The sequence below is a fragment of the Grampus griseus genome (assembly GCF_964374135.1).
Source record: "Grampus griseus genome assembly, chromosome: 15".
Lineage (NCBI taxonomy): Eukaryota > Metazoa > Chordata > Mammalia > Artiodactyla > Delphinidae > Grampus > Grampus griseus.
Window position 1 is genome coordinate 10,996,076 of NC_139009.1, and position 27,181 is coordinate 11,023,256.

The 27,181-nt window shown below is 38.8% G+C and overlaps 1 protein-coding gene across 2 annotated transcripts in view; it reads right to left on the bottom strand.

Moving 5' to 3' along the window:
- NBAS (NBAS subunit of NRZ tethering complex) overlaps positions 1 to 27,181 on the bottom strand; it is a 341,832-nt gene that overhangs the window by 285,425 nt on the left and 29,226 nt on the right. Inside the window, exons 10-11 of one of the 2 annotated variants that reach the window (XM_082672571.1) lie at positions 8,426 to 8,564; positions 1,705 to 1,773 (exon numbers count right to left, since the gene is read on the bottom strand). In XM_082672571.1, coding sequence (XP_082528697.1) covers positions 1,705 to 1,773; positions 8,426 to 8,564 — 208 coding nt within the window. The remainder of the gene's footprint in view (positions 1 to 1,704; positions 1,774 to 8,425; positions 8,565 to 27,181) is intronic. The other variant, XM_082672572.1, reaches the window with a different exon arrangement.

Sequence of the window (27,181 nt, forward strand, 5' to 3'; positions counted from 1 at the left end):
GGATATGGTACAAAGGAAAGTCATGTACCAATATATCAATCCCCAAATAATTCTTGTTCTAAACACAATACAATTACGTTGGTCCCAATAAAATAACTATGGAACACAAACAGTAAGAGACCATGGATCCTACCCCACAGCAGAGTGGAGCGTTCTGCAGTGTTCTCCAACACTTCCGGGACTTTGCACAGGCTGCTTCCAGCCTGGAAACAACCAGCCTTCCCCTATCCGCCTGAGGATCTCTTACTCACTTCCAAATCAAGTATCACCTCCAGAGTTCAATGGTCCCTCCCTGCACCTCAACGGCGCTTCATATTATATTACAGGACAGGTTATGAAACGTGTCATATTGTCCTGTTCTACAGCTGCTTCTGCATCTGACTCCCGCACTACACTGAGGGCTCCTTGAGGAAGCGCACTGCATTTTATTCACCTATTTATTCTCAGCTCTAACACCACGGCTGGCTCAAAGTGCGTGCTTGCTGACTGACTAAAAGAATAAATAAATGCTGACACTCCACATAATTACTTATCATCAAAAGAATTAAAAAATGAACCCTTTAAAATTTGTTAAAGATAGAGTTATTATTTAGATGGAATTAAAGAGAATGGGAAAGGATCCAGGGAGGAAAACAAAGTAAAGCTCTCATGCACTATTATGGTAACAGAAAGACCAACAGAGGCAACACAGTAAATTAGAAAGAACAAAGTACATGGCAGAGGCCAAGGCATTTAGTCTTGCTTATGGTTCTTCACCTGCAAAATGAAGACAAACTGCTTGAAATGACTAAAGAGAATGCTAACTGGAAAACTGTAAACATACAAGGGATTAAAAATGAAAGTGACTTTCCAGACATAAAGAGGAGTGTTATTGCTCAATGCTACAGACAGAAAAGCCAAACCAACCCAGAAGATATGAATTAGTTGAAGTCAAGGGCACAGAAATAACTAGGACTCAAAATTTTAAATATATTAAATACAAATGCAGCAAGAGAATACATGTTATATTTCTTACAATTTCCATATTTCTTACAATTTCCCTTAGTTAAGAAATTGAAGAAACGAAAATTAATTTGTTTGATTCCCCCCAAAACAGGAAGGAGTATGATCTGAAGCCCCATGTATGTCAAGACTCTTGTGAGAGCCGTGTAGAGGGCATGACTATAACCACCTCCCTCAGAGACAGCGCCAAAGCACACGGGTATATCCAGAGTGAAACTGCCCAGCATCCCTGAGATGGATCCATGTTTCTCCTATTGAAGAACAAAACAGTTAAGCCCAGGATCAATGTGGCTCATCCTCTTGAAACACCAATAATCTCAGACTTAGGAAGGAATCTTTTTTTATTTTAAAACCAACAAACATAAGGGATATGTTATGGACAAGGATACAAAAATTCACAAGATAGAATAAGAAACTTCAAAGGTATATAAGGATTCCAGGAGACTTCTTTGGGCTATATCCCCAGATCCAAGAGGACTAGATTCATTCTTTTTCTTTTTTTTTAATTTTCTTTACTGTGATAAGAATGATATATATAGTAAAATGCACAAATCTTCAGTGAACAGCTCCATGAAATCTTATTAATGCATATACCCCTGTAATGTATAATTAAGAGCAAATTCAGATGAAAATCTATAATATTCAAGATTCATTCAACTCTGTCCTTAAGGGGACCCTGGCGAAGATGCCAATTTGTATTACCTGTTCTTGCCCCTGGCGACTGTAAAACTTGCCACTTAACATCCTTAATAATCCCAGGGTCTTTGGTACCTACAAAATAGACACACATCATAAAAAAAAAAGATCAATGGAAGGCTTCCTCATTGTTTAAAGGCCTTTCATCATGAAATGAAAACTACAGCATATCTAGTATTTTAAGAAATGGTTAAGAAAATCATGAATAAGTATCAGAAATCTTGGTGAGATTTTGTTTTTGTTTGGGAAAGAAAATCCAACAAGTGACAAATCTTACAAAATGTACCCATAATCAAATGTATTTTTAAATACATACGTAACAAGTCTAGTACAATCTATGCAAATTAGAATCTAATGAGTGGCTCTTCTCAAATGAGTCTGGCCCAGGTTACCATTTTATCCTAGCATCACTATGGAAAAGGTCAATACTCCCAACAGAAATTTCATTCATGAAGAAATTGATCCCATACTTGAAAAACACCAGAAAAAAATCACTGAGAAACAAGTATTTGAAATAATAAAACAAGACTATTTTTGTCTCTAGATTTAAGAAATATACTTAAAGCAAGAGGGAGAGATGTGTATAATTTTTTAGAAATGGAAAATAAGCATTGTTGAAGTTGTAGAGAATTTGGAACACTGGTACATTGCTGGCAGGAACATAAAATGGTACAGCCACTGTGGAAAACAGTCTGGTGGTCGTTCAAAAGTTAAACGGAATTACCATATGATCCAGAAATTCCATACTAAGTATATACCCAAAAGAACTGAAAACAGGTGTTCAAACAAATACCTGTACACACAAATGTTCACAGCAACATTATTCATAATAGCCAAAAAATAGAAACAACTTAAATGTCCACTAACTAAAGAATGGATAAACAAAAGGCAGGGCTTCCCTGGTGGCGCAGTGGTTGAGAGTCCGCCTGCCGATGCAGGGGACACGGGTTTGTGCCCCGGTCCGGGAGGATCACACATGCCGCGGAGCAGCTGGGCCCGTGAGCCATGGCCACTGAGCCTGCGCGTCCGGAGCCTGTGCTCCGCAACGGGAGAGGCCACAACAGTGAGAGGCCCGCGTACCGCAGAAAAAATAAAAATAAAAATAAAAATAATAAATTTTTTTAAAAGGCAGTATATCCATACAACGGAATATTATTCAGTCATAAAAAGGAATGAAGTACTGATGCATGCTAAAATTTGGATGAACCTCAAAAATATGTCGCTAAAAGAGAGAAGCCAGATACAAAAGTCTCATACTGTATGATTCCATTCATATGAAATTTTCAAAACAGGTAAATCCATATAAACAGAAAGCAGACCAGTGACTGCCAGGAGCTGAGGTGAGGGAACAAAAGGGAGTGACTGTTTAATGGGTCTGGTGTTTCCATTTGGGATGACGAAAATGTCTTGGACCTAGATAGTGGTGACAGTTGCACAACACTGTGAGTGTACTAAATGCCACTGAACTGTACACTTTAAAATATTTAATGGTCCATTTTATGTTATATGAACTTTTCCTTAATTTAAAAGAAAAAGGCAAAGGGGGGGCGGTATTCTTAAGCTGAGGTTAAAAATGTTCCTACCAGAACGCTGAGCAGCTGAAGATATTACTGACGGCCTAGCTCCACATTTCCTCCAAAAACAAGAAAATACAAGAAGAGAAAAATAAATCTGCATGAAAACCACACCCTCACTTAACTTGAAGATCAAGGATCTTCAAAATCATTGTAAGTAGAAAGAGAAAAACCACCAAACTCCAGTGTGTCGTCTCCACTGCTCTTGCCATCCCCACGCTCCCACCCGCCCTGACCCAGGCCGACACAGGCTTGTGGTGAGCAAAAGCAGACTGAAAACACACTGCAGGGTCCAGGAGGACAGATGCGACAAGCTAGCAAAGGGGACTAAGGTCAATCTAAAACCACTGCCAAAAATTGCAGTCTAAGAAAACTTTCCAGAAATGAAAAAAGACCTGAATCTATATATTGAAAGAGTGAACAGGTACCTGGGAAAATTAACCCAGAAAAATCAACTCCAAGAAATATTCCAGGAAGGATACTAGATTTCAGAGATAAAGGAAATCCTCAAGGCCTCCAAACAAAATGGCCAAGTAACATACAAAGAGAAGATAATTTGACTTGCATCAACTTTTCAAATTCCACATAAAAGCAAAGTAACAATAGTGCTGTGTTTTTTTAAAGCTCAATGAAAGAACAGGTAAACCAAAGATTTTATACCCAGATAAGTTTTCCTTCAAATGTCCAGGCTATGGAAAACAATTCTGACACACAAGAACTTAAGGAACTCTTCATCTGTGAGCCCTTCTCAAAATATCTATTAGAGGATAATTTCATCCAACCAAGGTGACTGGGAAAACTTCAAACAAAGGGACAGGGAACATTTTAAAATACATAAATGAACATCTATGACTAAAGAAACATGATGATGAGGGTTGAAACTATCGTATAAATATTGTGTGTTTTGACAAAATAGAAATAATACAACTACAAAAGGGAGGAAAAAGGAGAAGGGGAAAATAAAACCAACTAACTGATTGTTGTATAGGCAATTAATAGGAATTAAAGAATACCAATAAACTGATAAACTGGTAAAATACTGGAGGGCACTGATAACATCAGTAAGACGGTTTCAGTGAAATCATGGAGATAAAGCCCCATTCAAGTGAATTCAAGAGAGAAAAGAAAAGTTGGAAATGGATCAAGTATAGATGACTCTTGAACATGCTGAAGGAAAGGAACAAATGGGCTGGTAGCAGGATTTAGTAGGTTCTAAGTCCCCTAAAACTAAAGAGTTTTTACAATGGGAAAAATAAATGCATGCTGTTTGCTGATAAACCTAATGGGCAGCAAGATTCAAGATGTGGATAAACATCCTTCAATTAGCAAGTGTGAGATCCAGTGGACAAACGGAGGAGCTGGCCTTAGCTAGTGCAAGTACAGCTCATCTGTAATAACAAGAGAAAAGCTACGGAAATTAGGTGCATATGTAGGCAGGTGGTAGGATCTTATGAAAATATTCTGATTACTTCTGTTTTCTCAGGGAAACAGGATTTCAAAAACCCTGTGTTCTTTCCAGAACAACATTCTATACTGAAAAGGAAGCAGCATCAATAACAAAAAAGTCAGTTTTGTTCATTTTTTATACATTTTTTCCAAAATTTCCACCTTAATAATACAAATAGATAATAATTAACACTGTAGAACATTTTATTGTTTATCAACGGCCTTCATATATATTACCTCATTTGATCCTGGCAAGAGCCTTAAGACACCAGTGGTAAGTGCTGAGCTAGAATTCCAATCCCAACCTTCTGACTCCTGAGCCGGGCTCCTTCCTTCCCCCCAGTGACTGAACTCTCCCCTGGTATTTGCTATAGCTTCTTGCCCTTATTTGTGGGCACAGCTGTACCTCCAGTACAGTAAACCCCTTGAGGGCTGCTACCTGTATGTTCTGATACCTGCATCGGTGATTCGATGTTGAACAAATGAATAAATAAAACTATCTCCTATAGATGGCACGGACGTTAATTTGGAAACTTTGCTCAAGGTATATATGGAATTTTGCATAGCCTCTTTTACAACCCAGCAGCCTTGTGAGAGATGAGAATATATGTGTCAGCAGCATTTTTCGGTCGATATTCACCCCAAAACAATAGCAGCCTTAAACAAACAATAAGAGTTTCAATGCAGACAATATCTGTCACCTGACAAGAGGAACTAATCTTATAGTTTCAAATTACTTTGAGGTAGGGGAAGGCTACACAGAATGATTGTGCGTTTAGCTGCAAGACACATTAAAAAGGCACTAACAGGGCTTCCCTGGTGGTGCAGTGGTTGAGAGTCCGCCTGCCGATGCAGTAGACACGGGTTCGTGACCCGGTCCGGGAAGATCCCACATGCCGCGGAGCAGCTGGGCCTGTGAGCCATGGCCGCTAAGCCTGCGCGTCCGGAGCCCGTGCTCCGCAGCGGGAGAGGCGACAATAGTGAGAGGCCCGCGTACCGCAAAAAAAAAAAAAAAAGGCACTAACATAATTAAAGTACACTTGCAGCATTTCAAGAAGTTTATCATAAGGCGGAGCACTCAATTTGCAATTCAGTATCTCCCCCCACTTATTTTGTCACTGCACAAGCAATTTTCCTTTAAGAGACTCCAATATTGAAGCTTCAGGCCAGAGAGGGAAGGACCATACATAGCAGAGCAGATTCCAATACTTCAGTAAGGAGCAAAGTGAAAGCATGAAGAATTTAAAGAAGCCAGGGTGAAAAAAGGTTTCATAGTACGTGACAGTCCTCCGTGCCTTGCCCTGTCCCAGACTCTGTCACAAATATACTTGATTACACCATATTGAAATGGCCCTTCACAGTTTGCCTACTTTCTCTCGCCTTATATCCTCCATACTTACCAATTCTTCCTTTTTTTCCCTCAACCTTTAATTTTGACAAATTTCCTAGCTACTGAAAAGTTGAAATGATTACACAATGAAATACCAGTATACCTTTTACCTGAGTTCACCAATTATTAACAATTAGCCACATTTGCTTTATCTGTATGTGTATGTATACTTTTTTAAAAATTGTTTTTTGACTGAACCATTTAAAAATAAGCTACAGGGACTTCCCTGGCGGTCCAGGGGTTAGTACTCGGTGCTTTCACTGCTGAGGGCGTGGGTTCAATCACTGGTTGGGGAACTAAGATCCCGCAAGCCACGTGGCACAGCCAAAAATAAAATTAAAAAATAGAAAAATAAGTGCAGACATCACACTCAGACAGAGTCAAGAGATAAAATTGTTCAAACCCTTTTCAGGATCTGCCCTGATATATCTCACATATAAAACGACAAGCTGGGTGTGAAATCGGAGACAGGAACATGACTAAATTATAACAAATATGAAATAACATGTCCAACTGCTAACTCACTCTTTTTTAAAAAATAAATTATGGGATAATCATCACAGCATAAATTTGACAATGCCAATGAGATGTATGTAATTTCACATGTGGAGTGAGGAAAGTGCTAAACAGGAGCTACAAAATCTGGTTCTACCCCTGCTGCCCTATTTTTAGTTGTTAAGATCTCCCAGGGCCTTAGGCTCCTCATCTGTGAAATGGGGCTAATAACACTCAACCTGGACTCCTTACCGGGTCCTGCAGAGAGAATAAATGGGTGCTAGAGTGAGTAAAGGGACCGTGAATGGAAGAAAAAGCACACGACACAGTACTGTATAAACTGATGTACGAATATAAACTGTTTTAAGGTCTGCTGCCATATTGAACCAATAAGTTGACCTAATTTAAAAAAAAAAAAACCCTACTACTTTGTTGGGTTAAATTCACAATCACATATTTCAGCATATGCTAAAAACTAAAGAAAATAATTAACAGAAGCTTACTATGATTGCTAAAGATTTCTTTTCAAAAGTACTTCTTCACTAGTTCTTCTTCAACATGAAAACGTTTAACCATTGTTTTACAGGATTATTTTGAGGCAGGAATAATGGAACAAATGCATTCATAGGAATAACTAGCATGGCACATTCACTTACACCGTGTCTCACCTTAATTTCTCGGTTTCTTCCCTCATTAGAAAAATACTGTATCTGAGTGCCCACCAAATATCAGGCTAAGCACAGGGTACGTAATTATGATCTTACAGTTTATACAAAAAAAGTCAAGATATATATTATCACAGAGTGGCCAATATGGTAGAACCAATATTCACTAATATCTAGTTTTTCTTGCCTTTCTGGACACACAGAAAACTACTTCCCAGGCCCCTTGAAGGTAGGAGGGGCCACATGATGAGTTTCAGTAAATGAACTGCAAGCAGAAGTGATGCCAGTTCTGGTGTAAGACGGTTAAAAAGTCCCACCTTTTAGTCCTCTCCTCCCCCTCCTAAGGCCATAAAATGAGACAGTGGGCCCTCAAGAGGTCACCAGCCCCCACATATCCTTTAGTCATCACTTGGAACAAGCTGTTCAGGGTAGTCATGATATCAACAGCAGACTCTGCCACAAATAAGGAACACACTTTCATGGGGTGACCTGCAGAAATGCCAGGAGTTTTCATTTGTTTGTTTATGTGGCTCTTTTTATTATCACAACGGAGCCTAGCCTATACTGACATTACAGCATAAAGGAGTGACTGACAGAAAACAGAAATTCAATTAAAGAAAGAATAAATGAATGGTTGGACGAATAGCACTGATCAATATGGAACAAAATGGAAGTACGAAGGCAGTTAAGAACTTGAACAGGGGAACTCATGCCAGCGTTTGTACCCTCATTCTGCCACTTGCTAGTGGGGTGGCCCAGCTAAATTTCACTTTCCTCATCAACAGACTGGAGCTACTAACAATACCTACCTCAAAGGGTTACTGAGAATTAAATGAGCTACTACACGTAACAGCACTCAGAACAGCTGCCGGCGCATCAAAAGGGACTTAATAAATGTTAATGTCTAAATAAGCAAACGCAAGTAATGGGGTTACTGTTAGGTTGTTTTTCTGATATCTGCAAATATTGTTACTAAAAATGAGACTCAAGCTAAATAAAACATGCTTTAGGTAAATTTGATATTTGAAAGAAGTCCTAAAATTTCACTTGCCTTAGGTTACTTTCTTCATTTAAGGCAAATTGCTTCCTTCTCTGTATCTTACAAAGGGCTTACCTAAGACCTATTAGCAAAGTGAAATACCACAAGGAAGACTTACTGCGGTGACCCTGTCTCCACCATGAGTAACCGGCTTATAATAAGGTGACCCTGAAAGAACTCTCCAGGCAGAGAGTCCACAGCTGGCAGCTCCTGGTATGCCCACTTCAGCAGTTTCACATCCACCGACCAGCAGAAGTCTAAAAAAGAGAAAGATAAAAAGAATTGATAAATTACAAATAGGAACAAGACAACATCAAAACAAAGAGAGCAGAAAACTTCACAAGGAAAACTGAAATAAAATTAGTATACACTAATCCTAGAAGGTAAATATTTTAGAGGAAACAACCAATAGAAAACCAGATGGGTTTTCAACTAGAATTTCACTTTCATTTACACATTCAACATCTGAAACTCAGATGAGAACTTAGAAATGAGAAAAAAAATGTTTTCAGGTTGGCCACTGAATACCTAAGGAACTATATCAACACCAATAAACTTTAATAAACAGATACGTCACCTCACATAGACACATATGTACTAGTTACAGCAGTGCATCGGAAGCAATGAGGGCACAATTACAGATGCTAGAAAGAAATGACAGCTGGGATGGCTGTGGATGGGTCACTAATAACTATACCGATATAAGACTGTACATTATGACTGGTTCACTTTTCTGTTTGTTATACTTCATTGCAATTAGAGGCCAGTTACCAACAGGACAAGCAGTCTAACAAGTACTAAAAGTTAAAAGACTATGTGACCACTACACAAACTAAGCTGATTAATAATGGAACCCAACAGTCATGATTTTTAAAGTTAAGTCATGTTTAGTAAATCTGGCAGGGAACATATAAGACATCATAATCACCTATAGAAAAAAGAAAAATGTTTGAAAGTAAAACTTCTGATATATTAAAGGAAAACACTTGTTGTCCCCAATAACAATAAGGCAATGGAGTAACAGAAGAGAGAAGCCACATCCTTCTTAATGTCTCGATTTTTTAAAAAGACCCTCCCTACAGGCAGGAAACTCCCTGCTGCTTAAGAAAAAGAACAGGTTTCTCTGGTCATGTCCACACAACGCTCCCGCCTACACAATCTACCACTATCGCAAATGACAGAAAACATCAGGCTCCCTTTACATCAAAACGTACCTGATATCTATGGTCACCAGGCCCCCGCTGTGTCAAAAAAAAAAGGATGCACTTCCTCACACAACAAATTAGTGCTTATCTTTTTCTAGACCATGCTCATAGATAAATCAAAACTTTAAAAATTTTAGTTTCTGCATAGAAATCAAAAGGGGGAAGGAAGTGACACTTCCTAAGACTCCTCAGAGTTGGCATATCAAAAGATTGACTTGGTTTTATAGTTATGTTAACCACTGATAACTCTTAAACTTTCTACAATTCTAAGTACCTCATGAGGTAACACCATGAGTTACTCAATACAGCCCGCTGAGCTATGCTCAAGGGCAGTCAGACAGAGCTCTACACGTTAGTGCAGAAGCAACACCTGTCCTCTGTTGATTCTGCTTACCTTGTGGGGCAAGCAGAATAATGGCCCCCAAAGAGGCCCATGTCTTAATCTCTAGAACCTGGGAACATGTGGCATCACGTGGACTTAAGGTTGCTAAGCAAATGACCTTAAAACAGGGAGAGTATCCTGGATTTTCCAGGTGACCCAAATAACCACAAAAGTCCTTAAAAGCACAAGAGGGAAGCAGGAGAGTCAGTGTCACAGTGATGTGATGTGAGAAAAAGAGTCGCCCAGTCTCTGCTGGTCTTCAGGATAGAAGGGGCCAAGGAAGCTGGGCTGCTCTAGAAGCTGGCAGAGGTAAGAAGACAGATTGTGCCCCTGAGCCTCCAGCGAGGACACAGCCCCGCTGACACCCTGATCTTAGTTCAGTGAGACCCATTTCGGACTTCTCACCTCCAGAAATGTAACATAAATTTATTTTAAGCCCCTAAATTTGTGGTAATCTGTTAGAGCAACCACAGAAAACTAACACACATCTTGTTTATTCCCCAGCCCCGGAATTCAGACAACCTGTCAGCCTCTAATTCCACCAACTGCCCTCTTCTCATTTGACCACCTTCCTAACTTTCTTCTTTTTCTTCACTCTTAATGAGATATAACTGACATACAGCACTGTATAAGCTTAAGGTATACAGCATAATGATCTCTTTTTCTGTCAGTCTGTTTTTGAAGCACAAGTGACCTACAACATCATGTTAGTTCCTATTCTGAACTAAGCTAACAACAATAAAAAACAACAACAATAATAATTTTTTAAAATCTCATCTCTACACATACGCTCAGATGTAAAACTTTCAAAAGTGCATAAAACCCTTCTAGGTTTAGCCATAGAGCTTAGCCCAACTCAAAGTCTCAAAATTCATAAAGTAATGTAAATGTGCTTTATTCGCAAACACAACTGGAGCCTTCAATCAAAGCCTTTTTCCTACTGATTTTATATATATAGTCTAACAAGTTTCCATCACAGCAAATCATAAGCAACAAACTGAGAAGATGCTTGAAGCAACCCGCTGGGCTATTTCTACCCTTCGCCAGTCCTCAGAGCTAACACGTAATTAACCCTGTTCACCAGGGCAAAAGAGATTTTGGTCCAAAGTCAAGGTAGGAGTATGAGTATCACTTGCCTATAGCAACCATTCTGCTCAAATGATTTTTACACCAAAACAATTTCAAAAAACATAAGTAGACCTAATGCAGATAAAATCATATCATTCCTCTGGCTCTAACTACCAATTTGAAAAAAATACAGTTGAAAAAAGAAAAATACTTCAAACAACACTTCAAAGATGCAATCTAAACAATGGGAAATCTAAATGTAAAATAGATAGCTAGTGAGAAGCAGCTGCATAGCACAGGGAGATCAGCTCAGTGCTCTGTGACAACCTAGAGGGGTGGGATAAGGAGGGTGGGAGGGAGACGCAAGAGGGAGGGGATATGGAGATATACGTATGCATGTGGCTGATTCACTTTATTATATGGCAGAAACTAACACAACGTTGTAAAGCAATTATACTCCAATGAAGATGTTAAAAATAAATAAATAAATAAAAATAAACAATAGGAAATCTAAAAAGTCTACACAGTAGAAAACTACAGAATGACCTGGCTTCTTCCAAACACACACACACACACACACACACACACACACGCACACTCTCCCTCTCTCTCTCTCTCTCTCTCTCTCTCTCTCTGTAAGAGTGAGAGAGGAGGAGAGAATGGAGAGCAGATCAATGAATTAAAAGAGAACACAGTCTGGATATTTGAAGATATGGACAAATTATTGTTAATTATCTTTGCATATGACAATGGTTTCATGTTTATGTTTTTTTAGACTCCTTATTTTTTAGAAATACACACTGAAATATTCAGATGAAATACTACGCTGTCCACAATTTACTTCATGATATTCTAGGCACTATTTGAGAATTTGAGAAAAACACTATTTGAGAATTCAACAAATCTCTAAAAGGTCAGGATAAAGCAGATCCTGATAATGAAATAATTTTTCTCTACTCAGTGCACAACATTGACCATGTATAAATAAATATATATTTTTTATAGTAACCATATAATTCTTTTCTCAAGGGGTTGAGCATTACTATTTAGTTTGCACTACTATGTCATGGAGAGGACAAATGTCATATTTAATTTTCAGATTTTAAAATATATGTATAAAACTTTACATTGCCTGACTGTGAAAGGAGAGCTAACTGAGATTTCAGATTTCTTCCTATCTCCTGGTCTTGATACTAGAAGACACTTCCTCCCTATGAATTCTGATAAACATGGCCGTGAATAGATCAAATTGGTTACAACAAGATAAGCTCAATTAAAAATAAAAGAGATGCGGGCTTCCCTGGTGGCGCAGTGGTTGAGAGTCCGCCTGCCGATGCAGGGGACATGGGTTCGTGCCCCGGTCCGGGAAGATCCCACATGCCGCGGCGCAGCTGGGCCCATGAGCCATGGCCGCTGAGCCTGCACGTCCGGAGCCTGTGCTCCGCAACGGGAGAGGCCACAGCAGTGAGAGGCCCGGGTACCGTTAAAAAAAAAAAGAGGGCAGCAGACAACGCTAAGGCGAGAATCTCGTAAAGGAAAACATCAGGGAGAAAATTTCAAAATGTTCCTGAAGGACACAGAGTTATGCATAAAGAGACATACCATGTTCTTTGACAAACTCTCAATACCTTAAAGATGCCAATTCTTCTTAATCTATAAATTGAAAGAAATTTCAAATAAAATCCCAACAGAATTTCTTGTGGAACTGAACAAACTGATGTAATGGAACTAGACAATACAAAATTCACATGGGAGAGTAGAGCTCTAAAAAGAGCCAGCTCCATTCACACTGATAACCTTCCCCTTGATGGCCTGTGCTTTGTGCATTCTGACCTGTCAAAAACTTTCCTACCCTAGTGTCACTGAGATGTTCTCCTTCAAATCTGACCATATTAAAATCTAAAATTCCTCTCCATAAAGTGCAAAGATAAGGCACACACCAGGAAAAGTTATTTATAAAACATAAAACTAACAGAGTATATGTTTTAGCAGACAGAATCCATAAAGATCTCCCACAACCAGCCCAAAAGAAAAACGGACAAAGAATAAGCAAGTCACAAGAAGAGAAATACAAAAGCCAGTCATGCAGATCAAAGCAACAAAGATTTATGCCAAAGATTTATACACAGGAACTCTCATAAAACTATTGGTAAGACTGTAGTAATCATTTTGGAGAATGATATGACAATATCTAAAAAATGCACCCCTTCCCAAAAAATACCCCAAATTGAGTTCTAAGACAACTCTAGAGAAATTCTTGCACAGGTATATTTATTTCTTGGTAAAAGAATACCTCATGTAGCACTATTTATAATGCAGAAAAATTAGAAATATTTTAAATGTTTAAAAGGGATAAATAAATTCATTAAACTGTTCAGGGAAACATACAGTGTAAAAAAGAACAAATGTAAAAATATATATTGGAAGGTCGCACACTAAAACCATGAGAGCAGGCTGCCTCTAGAAAGGGAAAGTGAGACAGAGGAATGGAAGTAGGAAATTTTGTCTGTACTATTGTCTCTCTTTTATTTATATATCTGGGTATAACTATACACATACATACACAGACACCTTAAGTAAAAAATATAATCTCAATATTTGTTTTTTGGGTTTTTTTGGTTTGTTTGTTTGTTTTTTCGGTACGCGGGCCTCTCACTGTTGTGGCCTCTCCCGTTGCAGAGCACAGGCTCCAGACGTGCAGGCTCAGCGGCCATGGCTCGCGGGCCCAGCCGCTCCGCAGCATGTGGGATCTTCCCGGACCGGGGCACGAACCCGTGTCCCCCGCATCGGCAGGCGGACTCGCAACCACTGCACCACCAGGGAAGCCCTCAATATTTGTTAATGCTGGGTAGTAGGTACTTAGGTGTTCATTAAATCATTCCCTGTACTATTCTCTCTGTTTCTAACTTAAAAAGAGGAAAATCAAGATACAGTATCCCAAATTATGTACATAATTTTCTTCCAGTTAATGAAGTCCAAGAGAAAAAAATTCAGTAAATTGGCTGTAACGCTTAGCATCAACCCACAAGTCTAGTCAAATACTGAAAATGAAATTAGCATATCATTTGCTTTGTGACATTTTGAAGCTGTTTATATGTTAATAGTTACATCTTAAGCATTCTGTGATTTACTACTGAAAGGATCACTAGATTTTTGCAAAAATTAAAACCGCAGACAATACTGCAGAAAATAACTTATATCATTAGTGTTATTTTCTGTTGCGGTAAGCTTCTCCACCCAGAAATATTTACATGCAGTGGTAAGCAAAACCTCCTTAAAGATACAGTATTTGGCTCTTATGTACTCACTTCAGGAATCACATTTTGAAGCAAGTGATTATTTTTAAATTATTCTATAAAGACATAAAGCAATATGGAATTTCTATAGTACATATTAAATTCGGAAGACTAAAGCCCTCGATGTGTAGGAGTTTAAACTACTCGTTAACAAAAACACGAGAGTAGGAGAAAACTTTCCCAGTAATCTTCAACCTCAAAATTTTGTGGACAATAGGAAAATCATGGGTCTAGGAATCAGGTGTATCAGGTTCAAACACCTTTGCAACAGAGTAACTGGAATATTAGTTTCCTTCATCCCATCAAAATTTATAAATGCAAACCATGTGCTAAGCAATCAGGAGTGTGCAAGACAAATAAAGAGCTTGCTTAAAAACCACTCCTAATTCTCAGAATCAATTTGTAGAGTCGTGTTTAGCTCTCCCAGTGCGTTAGTACCAACCATGGGGGGAGGCTCGGGGGCACCCTACTTGCTCAGGTGGCGGTGGACACGTATTCACACACGAGAACGACAGCGAGCATTGTCCACTCCAGGGAGGACAAGCCAACCCAGACCGCTGCTGCAGGGACCCTTGAGCTCGGCACAAAAATAGCCTTAAGGACCAATTAAGTGTGTGGAGGAAGAAGTCAAGGAAGCCTTCACGGGGTAACACCAGAGAAAGGGTTCTCCTTTCAACAACTTCCCAAACAGATAAAGGGATCAGGTGAAGAGCCTGCTCCGCCAAGAGAACACGACGTACAAGAACACGGAGACGAGTCTGTAAATGGTGTGCTGGGAGGACGGTGAGAAACGCAGCGAGCGCCCCCAGCCTGTGAAAGGCGGGCAGGGGTAGCAGGGCAGAAAGTTCAAAGGGTCCTCAACAATACAGAATGGTTTATCCTGCTCGCTTCCCGAGCACATTATCACCTGCTACCTTCAGAACGGTAACAGTTACTTAAATGATGCCTCCATCACTAAACGTTAAGCCATTCGGACACAGAGACCGTGTCTGTATCCTTCAAAGCATTTACCACAGCTGTTTCATTCAGGAAACATCCATCTGAGCACTATGTGCCCAGAAGTGCAGGGGCACGAAGATAAATCCGACCCAGAGCCCCCGTCGTCCTTGGCTTAACCCCTCCAGGCTCCAGTTCTCCCAGCTGAGAAACGAAGGGGCCGAGCCAAACGACGGGTGAAACCCTTTTCCAGCTCTGACACTCTAAGAGTCTAAACTTCAAAGCAGGAATGCAGGTATCAGACAAGAAAAATAAACTGTAAGCGATGGAGCCAAAAAACACAAGGAGTGAATTACATGGGTGGGAGTAAAGGCAGAGGCCAGGGCAGAGCAAGAGGCAGTGAGAAGAGGCTGGTCAGGCCCATCCGAGGAAAGAAAGGGAGGGACGGAATGTGTGCTCCATGCATCACACCAGACGTGATCTGGATGCCCTGGGAGAGCTAAAGGTGACCCTACCAATTGATTACAAGAAGAGTTATAACTAGTTTATTAAGAAGGGTCTTCAGTCTAGTAATTGTTGAAAAAAATCTGCCATCTAGTGGCTTAAAACTCCTTAAAGCCAAGGAAATGAATCTGAAATAAGAGAGCAAGAAACTCTTTTATGTTCCCTGTCCAATGACCAATGGGCTTGTGGCATACAACCAGCAAGGAAGGGGGAAAAGGAAGGATGGAAGGAAGGAAGGAAGGAAGGAAGGAAGAAGGAAAAGAAAGAAAGAAAGAAAGGAAGGAAGGAAGGGAGGGAGGAAGGGAGGGAGGAAGGAAGAAGGAAAAGAAAGAAAGAAAGAAAAGAAAGAAAGAAAGAAAGGAAGGGAGGGAGGAAGGGAGGGAGGAAGGAAGAAGGAAAAGAAAGAAAGAAAGAGAAAGAAAGAAAGAAGAAAAAATTACATGCCCCCAAATTAAAAGTACTTAAGACCATGCCTGGCAAAGTAAGGGCTCAAAAACTGTTACCTACTACCTTCACAGCTAGAAGCCGTTCTCTCTTGGGATCATAGAAATGTTCCCAATTTTAATTCATTCTAACTTGATCTTAAATATTCTTTGCTACAAAAATCTTACTAGTTCAATATTAAAAATTCTGTTCATCTTGGATTTCTTGAATGTCTCTGCCCCTGTTTCCATCCCTCAATCCACAGCTGATGACAATGATCATCATCTGAAAACGTAATTCCCTCCCCACCACTACGATGGATTTAGGCAACTTCACTGCAAAAGCACAATATAATACGTTTAGCATCCCTCTGTCTGATCCATTCCATGTCTACTTTGAATCCTGATTTCAGAACAGTCCAGGTTCTGAAACCAAATTCTCACCTTCTATTTCAATACCAATAGTTTAATTTTTGACGTCTTTCTCAAACTTGTTCTCTCAGGAAAATAAGTCTTGTCTTTGAACCCTACCTCCCCCCACTGAATCCTGCTAACTGTAGCCTGCCAGCTGTCCCCGAAAATGAATTTCCATAATGCCTGCTACCAAACTCCCTGCCACAATTCTGCTCTGTTAAATGCTACCTAGGAGTCTATACTAGATGTCCTTGGCACTTGAGCAGCCTGCTAAAACCACCATCTACTGTCTGTGCCCAATGCAATGCAGCAAAATGTGGTCGAAAAAGAAGGACGACTTGAGGTTACAGAGCTAATAAGTAGCACAGATTTCCTGTCTCCTAATCCAGTACACATTCTATCATATCACAAATATATATTTTAAAATTTCTAATTGTTTATAAAACAAAATTAATAGCATATATGTGGAATCTGAAAAAATTGGTATAGACGATCTTATTTACAAAGCAGAAATAGAGACACAGACATAGAGAACAAATGTATGGATACCAAGGGGGAAGGCGGGGGTGGGATGAATTGGGAGATTGAGATTGACATATATACACTATTGATACTATGTATAAAACATAACTAATGAGAACCTACTATATAGCACAGAGAACTCTACTCAATGCTCTGTGGTGACCTAAATGGGAAGGAAATCCAAAAAAGAGGGGATATTTGTACACGTATAGCTGATTCACTTTGCTGTACAGTAGAAACTAACACATTGTAAAGCAACTATACTCCAATAAAAATTTTAAAAAAACAAAATTAAGCATCATTCCTTAATTCCTATAAAATAACCTAAGATAACTCAATAGTCTTCTTTCAGCTCTCTACTCCAAAGAGAGATCCACAACAGCTAGCATCACTCCAAGTATAAGAAGAAATTCAATCTGGCCCAAGTTACTTCTTAAAATTGCATTTCCATAAATTTTGCAGAGGGATTATGGAGTAGTCCTTAAAATCAGGGGGGGGAAACATATAACCCAAGTACAAAATATCTTGCTTAAGATTAATGAAATTCACTGACATATAAAGTTATCAGGTTAAACTACAACCAAAGCAGAGAGCAAGAGGGAGGGAGGGAGGTTGGTTGATTTACCAGCTGAAGAGATTAAAAACTTTATGAAGGTCTACAAAGGCCCATTTAAATGTAACTGTAACATAATGAGAACTAGCCCCTCCTATCAAAGAATCTCCAAAGAGAGGACTGACTGATGGGTTAAAGCTGATTGCCAAGTAATTTAACTTTTTTCCGTGGTAGGCAAAAAAAAGTCAAACTAATAAAGAAGACTGTCTTCTTAAAAGACAGCCTGGTGGAGGCTGCTAAGGACCAAGGTATTTCTGAGTCACATGTGTCTACCTATCTGCAACATATCCTGGATAAAAGCAGATCGCAGGATACGGCCAAGACTCTCCACTTCCCTGCCTCCCCAGAAACAAATGCCTGTGGGAAAAAAAGAAAAGAAAAATCAGTCTGTGAAGCTCAGCGAGTCCCTAAATTCACACCTAAGGACTTTCACATCCGCCAAGACAATGCAGCTTTCTGTGCAGACAACAGCACCTCTTCATTTCTCTTCCAAAACCCAACCTGAACTCAGGGAAAGAAGAATACAGTGGAGGAATGAGAATTCTAAAGGCAACATGAAAAGCTCCTTAATATAAGTTAATATACTCAATTACTGACATTCATACTTCCCAGCTACAAGGCTGCGCGCTAATCTCTCAAATGTCAACAGCCCCTACATTATCAAAGGCTGAACACACTCTCTCACTGCAGTGTAAGATAATTAACAAGGATCTGGACTGCAGTACTCATTCCTTTTCTAGAAGCAAAACCCTTCATGAAATTATTAATCTTATCTAGCTAGGGCTTACGAGAAACTTCCTAATGTAATTTATACCCAACTGCTCCTCCAGCTGTCAAAAGAGTGTATCATTTATACATCACTGCCCTGATTCTCACAGAATATATATGACCTTAGGAACCAGAGAGAAAGATGGGCAATTTTATGGCAATGTAACGGCTATAAAGGCCCACTGATTAGCTTCCAAAAGCATCTCACAGGTCTAGATGGATCTTACACCTTATAAGAGGAGAACAAAATTTACCTATGCCCTTGGGTAAACCTTTAAGTAGGGCACTCTCAACACTATCTCCTCCACAAGATATAATTTAAACATTTGTGGGACCGATGGACATTTCCCTAGACAGGGGTGATGTATGAAGAAGAGATCGTGGCCCCCTATGCGTACTCTACTGCACCCCGTCCCATTCTATGCCCAAGACTCTTTTCCTTCCATTTTGTGCCAGTGAAGTCATCATCACGCCTCCTGAGAGCTCATTCACACGAAAAACATTTTTGATCCCCCCACTAAGTACTAGTTACTTATTTGGAATACCTCCTTTATCCCATGAGTGTAAAGGACTCATATTTAAATGCTGAGGGACTTCCCTGGTGGTGCAGTGGTTAAGAATCTGCCTGCCAATGCAGGGGACACGGGTTCGAGCCCTGGTCCGGGAAGATCTCACATGCCGTGCAGCAACTAAGCCCGGGTGCCACAACTACTGAGCCTGCGCTCTAGAGCCCACAAGCCACGACCACTGAGCCCACGTGCCACAACTACTGAAGCCTGCACTCCACAACAAGAAGCCACCACAATGAGAAGCCCGCGCACCGCAACAAAGAGTAGTCCCCGCTCGCCGCAACTAGAAAACAGCCCACGTGCAGCAACGAAGACCCAACACAGCCAAAAATAAATAAAATAAAGAAAGAAAGAAAAAAATAAAGTGCTGAGTGTTGGTTAGGGGAAATCAGAAACCCCCATGAGATGACCAAATCAGGATGCGTAAAGCATAGCCCTTCAGCACTTCAACATGCCATTACTTAAAGGTATTCCTCAGTCTCGCCTAAAATTAACAGCTTTCTAAAGACATCTCTTGCATCTTCTGAGCCTTCCCAAGAATAGTAGCAATCCCTACCAGTGCATGCTTAGGAGAATGCAACTACCCAACTACTCTTCAGCCAGTTCACTCCTACCTAATTGCAATCTACTAATAGGCAAGCTGACACTTAGTTTATTATTCCTTGTAAATGTCTCAAGTTCTTTCTGCGGAATCTGTATCTGGCTTAACACAGTTGACTAAAAGGATAAAAATCAATCACTCAAATGCTTAGATTCATCCTTTGTACAACTATGACATACATTATTAATCAATCATGATTCTTCCCCACAGACTGTATGAAACACGGGTATCTTTCTTAAATCTTAGTATCCTTAACATAAAGATAAAAGTGTTCAGTTGGTGGAAATGTAAATTGGTGCAACCACTATGGAAAACAATATGGAAGTTCCACAAAAATCTAAAAGTAGAGTTGCCATATGATCCAGCAATCCCACTCCTGGGCATATACCCAGACAAAACTATAATTCGAAAAGATACATGCACCCCTATGTTCATGGCAGCACTATTTACAATAGCCAAGATATGGAAACAACCTAAATGTCCATCGACAGATGAATGGATAAAGGTGTGTATACACATACAATGGAATATTGCTCAGCCATCAAAAAGGATGAAATATTGCCATGTGCAGCAACATGGATGGACCTAGATATCATCATATTAAGTGAAGTAAGTCAGAAAGAGAAAGACAAATACCATATGGTGTCACTTATATGTGGAATCTAAAATATGATACAAATCAACATATCTATGAAACAAAAACAGACTCACAGATATAGAGAACAGACTTATGGTTGCCAACGGGGAGGGGAAGTAAGGGAGGGAAGGAATGGAAGTTTGGGATTAGCAGAGGCAAACTATTATGTATGGGATGGATAAACAACAAGGTCCTACTGTGTATCATAGGGAACTATATTCAATATCCTGTGAGAAACCATAATGGAAAAGAATATAAAAAGAATATATATATGTATGCATATGTATAACTGAATCACTCCTGTACAGAAGAAATTAACACATTGCAAATCAACTATACTTCAATAAAATTTTTTTTAAAAAGCAATGTACACCAAAAATAGTATATTTTACTGTATATAAATTTAAAGTAATTTTTTAACTAAAAAAAAGATAAAAGTGTTCAAATGAAAGCCTGCTTAAAGGATCTTTTTTTTCTTTCTTATGCATTCCTTTATTTTTTACAGTTTTACTGAGGTGTGATTTACATTCCACGAAACTCACAGGCATGAGAGATTTTTAGGGACAATGGAAATATTCTAAAACTGACCGGAGTAGTGTTTGCACAAGTCTATACATTTACTAAAAATCACTGAATTATACACTTAAAATTAGTATCAAAGAGTCATCAAGGATTCTGAGAATGGGTTTTCTCAAAAGGGCCCAAGAAAGGAGACATGTTTTCTAGCTTTTGTCTTTGTTGAGATGTAATTCAGGATCTAGAAAAAGTTACCTTCAAACACTATCTTTGTGTAGTTATCAAGGAACTACTGGAGATTCAAAGTTGAATAAGGCAGATATGGCTTGTAGAAATTTACAATAAAATTAGGATCAAAACCTCAAAAAAAAAAACCTATTGAAAGCAGGATACAGTAGTCCCACTTATCCACATTTTCGCCTCCTGCAATTTCAGTTACCCACAGTCAACTGCAGTCCAAAAATATTAAATGGAAAATTCCAGAAACGGTTCATAAGTTTTCAATTGCACGCCATTCTGAGTAGTGTAATGAAATCCTGCACCTTCCCGTGCCATCCTGCTCCACGCAGCCCAGGAGGTGAGTCCTCCCTTTGGCCGGTGTACCCCACACTTTAGGCACTTAACAGCGGTCCACGTTATCAGATACAGACTGCCGAGGTACTGTAATTCTTGTGTTCGCGAAAGCCTTATTTTACTTCATAACGGCCCCACAGCACAAGAACAGTGATGCTGGCAACTCAAATATTCTCTTACTGTGCCTAATTTATAAATAAAACTCTATCACAGGTTCACAGCATCAAGCAAAACAGTGAATTTCATAAAACCTTGAGTTTGTATATTACCAATTTATCCTAACTCCATTCTGGCTGATATATTTCACATTTACAAAATCCTTGTGGATGGTAAATATCACACCATCACATTACCAGAGTAACCAAAAATAAATAAAAATGTGATGAATATTTCAGCTTCTTTCCTTAAAAGAACAGATAATGGAAAATATAAACAACCTAGCAATATTTTGTCATACACAAGAGGGCATTTACACATATTCCTTGCTTTATAACAATTTTCATTCAGAAACTTTAATGCAGTCACCCATCTCCAAGTTGACTGCTATCAAAAACTGTACATGATTGCAGAACCAAGAAGCAGCCCTCCTCCTGTGGTTTCATATGTACTTACCTTTACAAAATTTTTGAGACCATTCCCCCAAAAATAACTTTTTTTTTTTTTTGCGGTACGCGGGCCTCTCACTGTTGTGGCCTCTCCCGTTGCGGAGCACCGGCTCCGGACGCGCAGGCTCAGCGGCCATGGCTCACGGGCCCAGCCGCTCCACGGGATGTGGGATCTTCCCGGACCGGGGCACGAACCCGTGTCCCCTGCATCGGCAGGCGGACTCTCAAACACTGCGCCACCAGGGAAGCCCCAGAAATACCTTTATGTACTTATATCCTAGGCCAAAAACTGAAAGGCTTAAGAAGTAATAAGGTAATCTGACTTATGACAAGTTATTATCATGTAATAACTATTGAATGTATGATCATTTCAAACCTACGGTCCCAAGTGAACCCCACTTACGCTCCTGAAATAGTGCTAGGAAAAAAGAAGTCTAATACTGACCTTTGTAAAAAACCAAGACAACAGAATAGTCATCATGAAATAATCTAAACAAAGCAAAAAAACAGCCAAAGATTAAGACATAAAATGCACCTCTTTTAAAAAAGACAAGAAAAATAAAACAGAAAAATGTGGGGCAGAAGAATACAAAATATAAGAGAAGAAAAAGGGAAGAGAAAAATCAAAAGAAAGAAACATAATAATTTTTCTTCTCCACTCAAGAAATTAGTCACTCATCCAAGGAGCCCACGGATGGAGAGGTACCAATTGACAAACAGAGCTCTTATACTAGATGTTATTGCTTAAATGTACATTGCATGTATTTTTTGCCTTTAATTATCTGAAATTTTAATTGGAAATATAAGACCTATTAATTAAAATTTAAAAATTAATAAAGTACGATATATACGTATACATAGTAATTCTATGTATGAAAATGAATAGGTCCTAGTTGCCTGTGGCCTGAACTAGTATATAATCACCTATGAGTCACCCAGCCACTAGTATCTCCAAACTAAATCAACATTCCTCAAAGCATAGCTGATATGTTTCCTCATCTCAAAAATCCGAGTTCCTTAAAGAACAGAAAAGCCAATTAACACTCCCAATTACCTGCCTTTCACACACCCATTCTCCCACCACAACTATCACCTCTACTCCCCTCCTACACACACCCTACAGTGTCAGCCAAGCCGCACCACTTGAAATTTTCCAAATATAAACTGTGGCTTCCTGCCTCTTGTCACTGTTCACAATGTCACTTTGTCTGGAACACCCATCATGTCCAGATCATATCCATTCTGCAAAGTAAGTCCTAATGCCACCTGCCATACTCCCCTGATCCTTCAAGGAAATAATATCTCCTTTATCTGGATCCCCACATCACTATATGTGCACTCTTTTAAGGCCCTTACTTCTTTCCAGTTTGCAATCCTGTTATATATGTGTGTGTATGTGTACATATATACACACACACATATTTAAATAGAGAAAGAAATATATATATTTGACATTACATATATATATATATGTTAGATATACAGTTGACCCCTGAACAGCACAGTAACGGGTTAGGGGCACCAATCCCCACCCCTAGCAGTCAAAAATCTGTGTATAACTTTATAGTCAGGCCTCCCTATCCACGCATGCATGTAATACTCAACCAACCGGAGATCATGTATTCCTAGAGCATGTATTTAGTGGAAAAAATCCATGTATAAGTGGACCTGCGCAGCTCAAACTCATGTCATTCAAGGGTCAACCACATATGCATATACATATATGTGTATATTATTTCTCATTCAAGAATATGAGACCTTGAAGTCAGGATTGTTCTCCATCTTTATATCTTCCACAAACCTAACATTGTGTTGCACACAGCAAGCCACAATAAATAAGACAGTAATGGAAAGGCCAAATAACAATAGAACAGACTTTCTACCTCATCAATCTTTACTAATACAGGCAGACAATTCCCCTAACAGAACACATATACTTTTTAAGGGACAATAGATTAATTTTTTTAATGTATATAAGTGCTGAGAAAGATATTAATAACTGCACTAAAACAATAAAAATAAGTTGAACTAAACCAAGAAAAGGACTTAAAAGAGCAAACCTCACTTGGGGTTTATATAATAAAACATGGTATCAAAGAAGATGTAAACATAAAGAAATAGGTCACCCTCAACAAAAATCAAACCAGCAATTGGAGCGTCATGGGTGCGATATATGGTGACACTGTGAGTATGCACTGTCTAGCCTTGGCAAAATTCACAACAGAGAACTAAGCAAGTCAAAGCAAAACACATTCCATCCCCTTTCTAGCAGCAGAACTTAGTGATGACACATTAGTGAAGCCATGCAAGGAAAATACAAGATCTGAAACATAAGAACAAACATTAAAAGGCCATACTTTATATAAGAAGTTGGCAAGAGTAAAAAACAACAGGGACTTCCCTGGTGGCGCAGTGGTTAAGAATCCACCTGCCATTGCAGGGGACACGGGTTCCAGCCCTGTTCCGGGAAGATCCCACATGCCGAGGGGCAACTAAGCCCATGCGCCACAACTACTGAGCCTGCGCTCTAGAGACCGCGAGCCGCAACTACTGAGCCTGTGTGCCAGAACTACTGAAGCCCGCATGCCTAGAGCCCGTGCTCCACAACAAGAGAAGCCACCGCAATGAGAAGCCCGCGCACCGCAATGAAGAGTAGCCGCCGCTCGCCAAAACTAGAGAAAGCCCGCGCGCAGCAATGAAAACTTAACGTGGCCAAAAATAAATTAATTAATTAATTTTTTTAAAAAAACACAATTTTCGGGCTTCCCTGGTGGCGCAGTGGTTGAGAGCCCGCCTGCCGATACAGGGCACACGAGTTCGTGCCCCGGTCCGGGAGGATCCCACATGCCGCGGAGCGGCTGGGCCCGTGAGCCATGGCCGCTGAGCCTGCGTGTCCGGAGCCTGTGCTCCGCAACGGGAGAGGCCACAACAGTGAGAGGCCCGTGTACCGCAAAAAAAAAAAAAAACCACAATTTTCTTTTTCTTATAATGTTTATTTTATCATCAAAAGAAATATTTGATTTACGAAAACAATTATTTGCAGCTTATACAATTACATTCAATTTTATAAAATGTGAAGAACTCTACTCTGAATGTGATCACTCAGCTTCATCTAAAGTAAAACAAAGTTGTATTAGCATTTCAGATTTATTGTATTTAGAAAATTCTTTCTTAATTTTTAAATTTTTTAATTGGCTAGACTTTTGAAACTGATCTTCAAATTTCTTAAGGATATACCAACAGACTCTTCAAGACAGGATCTACACAAATCAAAAGGTAAAAATTAATAGTATTATATTTATTCAATCCTATCATTTCCTGAATATCCATTATGTATTTAATCCTCAAAACAACTAGTGCCTCACTGAATACTCATTTCAGTTCCTTTTTCTCCCTTCCTAAGAAAGATTCTTAAAATAACTACATAGAACTTCTAGAAATGAGAAATATAAAAAATGAAAGTAAAAATACAATGAAACTAAAAATACAATGACTAGTTTTAAAAAGAGATAAGGCACAGAAGAAATAGTAAATAGAAGATATATCAGAAAAAATTAACCAGAACACATGATTTTTTTCTAAACAAGATCATATGTATCAATTCATTATAATAGATATCAATAGTGCTTCAAACTACTTTCTTCCTTAAGTAAATAGCTATACAGAAAAAATTGAAATAATCTTTTACTTCTCTTTTTCAACAACAACAAAGGGGAAAAAAAGAGAATGAGAAAATTAAAGGTGAGTCCAGGATACTCAACATCTAGATAATAGACATTCTGGAGAGAAGAGAGGAAATAGAGGGGAAGAAATAATCAAAGAAATAATTCAGTGAATTTTCCCAAAGGTGAGTATCCAAATTGAATGGCCAACACCATGGATATTTGAAAAAAAAAACAAAAAAACCTACTCCAAGACATAACACAGTCAAATTTCAGAACACTGGGGGAAAATATAAAATAAAATCTCAGCTTTCAGACAGAAGGGGGACCAAAAAAATAGACCAAAAAAAATGGATTTTACACTAGAGTAACATTAAAACTCTCAAGAGCATCTTTAGACATAAAAGCCCTCAAAAAATATACTTCCCATGAATTCTTTCTTAGGAGGTTACAGAAGGTTGTGATTCACCAAAATAGCCAAAGGAATCAACTAAAATAAGCTAAGCACTATTTACAACAGCCAGGACATGGAAGCACCTAAATGTCCATCGACAGAGGAATGTTTAAAAAAGATATGGTACAAATATACAATGGAATTATTACCCAGCCATAAAAAAGAATGAAATAATGTCATTTGCAGCAACATGGATGGACCTAGAGATTGTCATACTGTGAAGTAAGTCAGACAGAGAAAAACAAACATCATATGATATCATTTATATGTGGAACCTAAAAAAATGGTACCAATGAAAATATTTACAAAACAGAAATAGAGTCGCAGATATAAAAAACAAACATGGTTACCAGGGAGAAAGGGGGTAGGGAGGGATAAATTAGTAGATTGGGATTGACATATACACACTACAATAAAACAGATAACTAATAAGGGCCTACTGTAGCACAGGGAACTCTACTCAATACTCTGTAATGACCTATATGGGAAAAGAATCTAAAAAATAGTGGATATATGTATATGCATAACTGATTCATTTTGCTGTACAGTAGACTCTAACATGACATTTTAAATCAACTATACTCCAATAAAAATTTTTAAAAAATAAAATGAGCTAAAAGTGGTTACCTTTGGAAAGCAAGAAATTGGGTGGAGGAGTCAGTTTTTCAAACTATTTAATACTTGGAACTACGTGCAGATATAATTCATAAAAGGTAAATTATAAGGAAAAAAAAGTCACATGTTGGGAGAAGATACTCATCATGCATATAATCAACCCAGAATTAATATCCAGATTATAGAAGAATGTCAAGATCAAACACCCAATAAAAAAATAAGAAATGATATAAAAAAGCATTCTACAGATAAGAAATATGAATGGCCAATCACATGAAAAGTTTCTCAATCTCATCAGTTATCAGGGAAACTCAAATTAAAACTACAATGAGATACTCTTTTACACCTACTAGATCAGCAAATATTGAGAGGCAATTCTCTCAATATTTCAAACTTTTTCATTATTATTATATTTGTTAATGGTGATCTGTGATCAGTGATCTCTGATGTTACTGTTGTAATTGTTTTTTGTTCTGTATTTTTTCATTAAGCTATTTACATTTTTTTTAGAC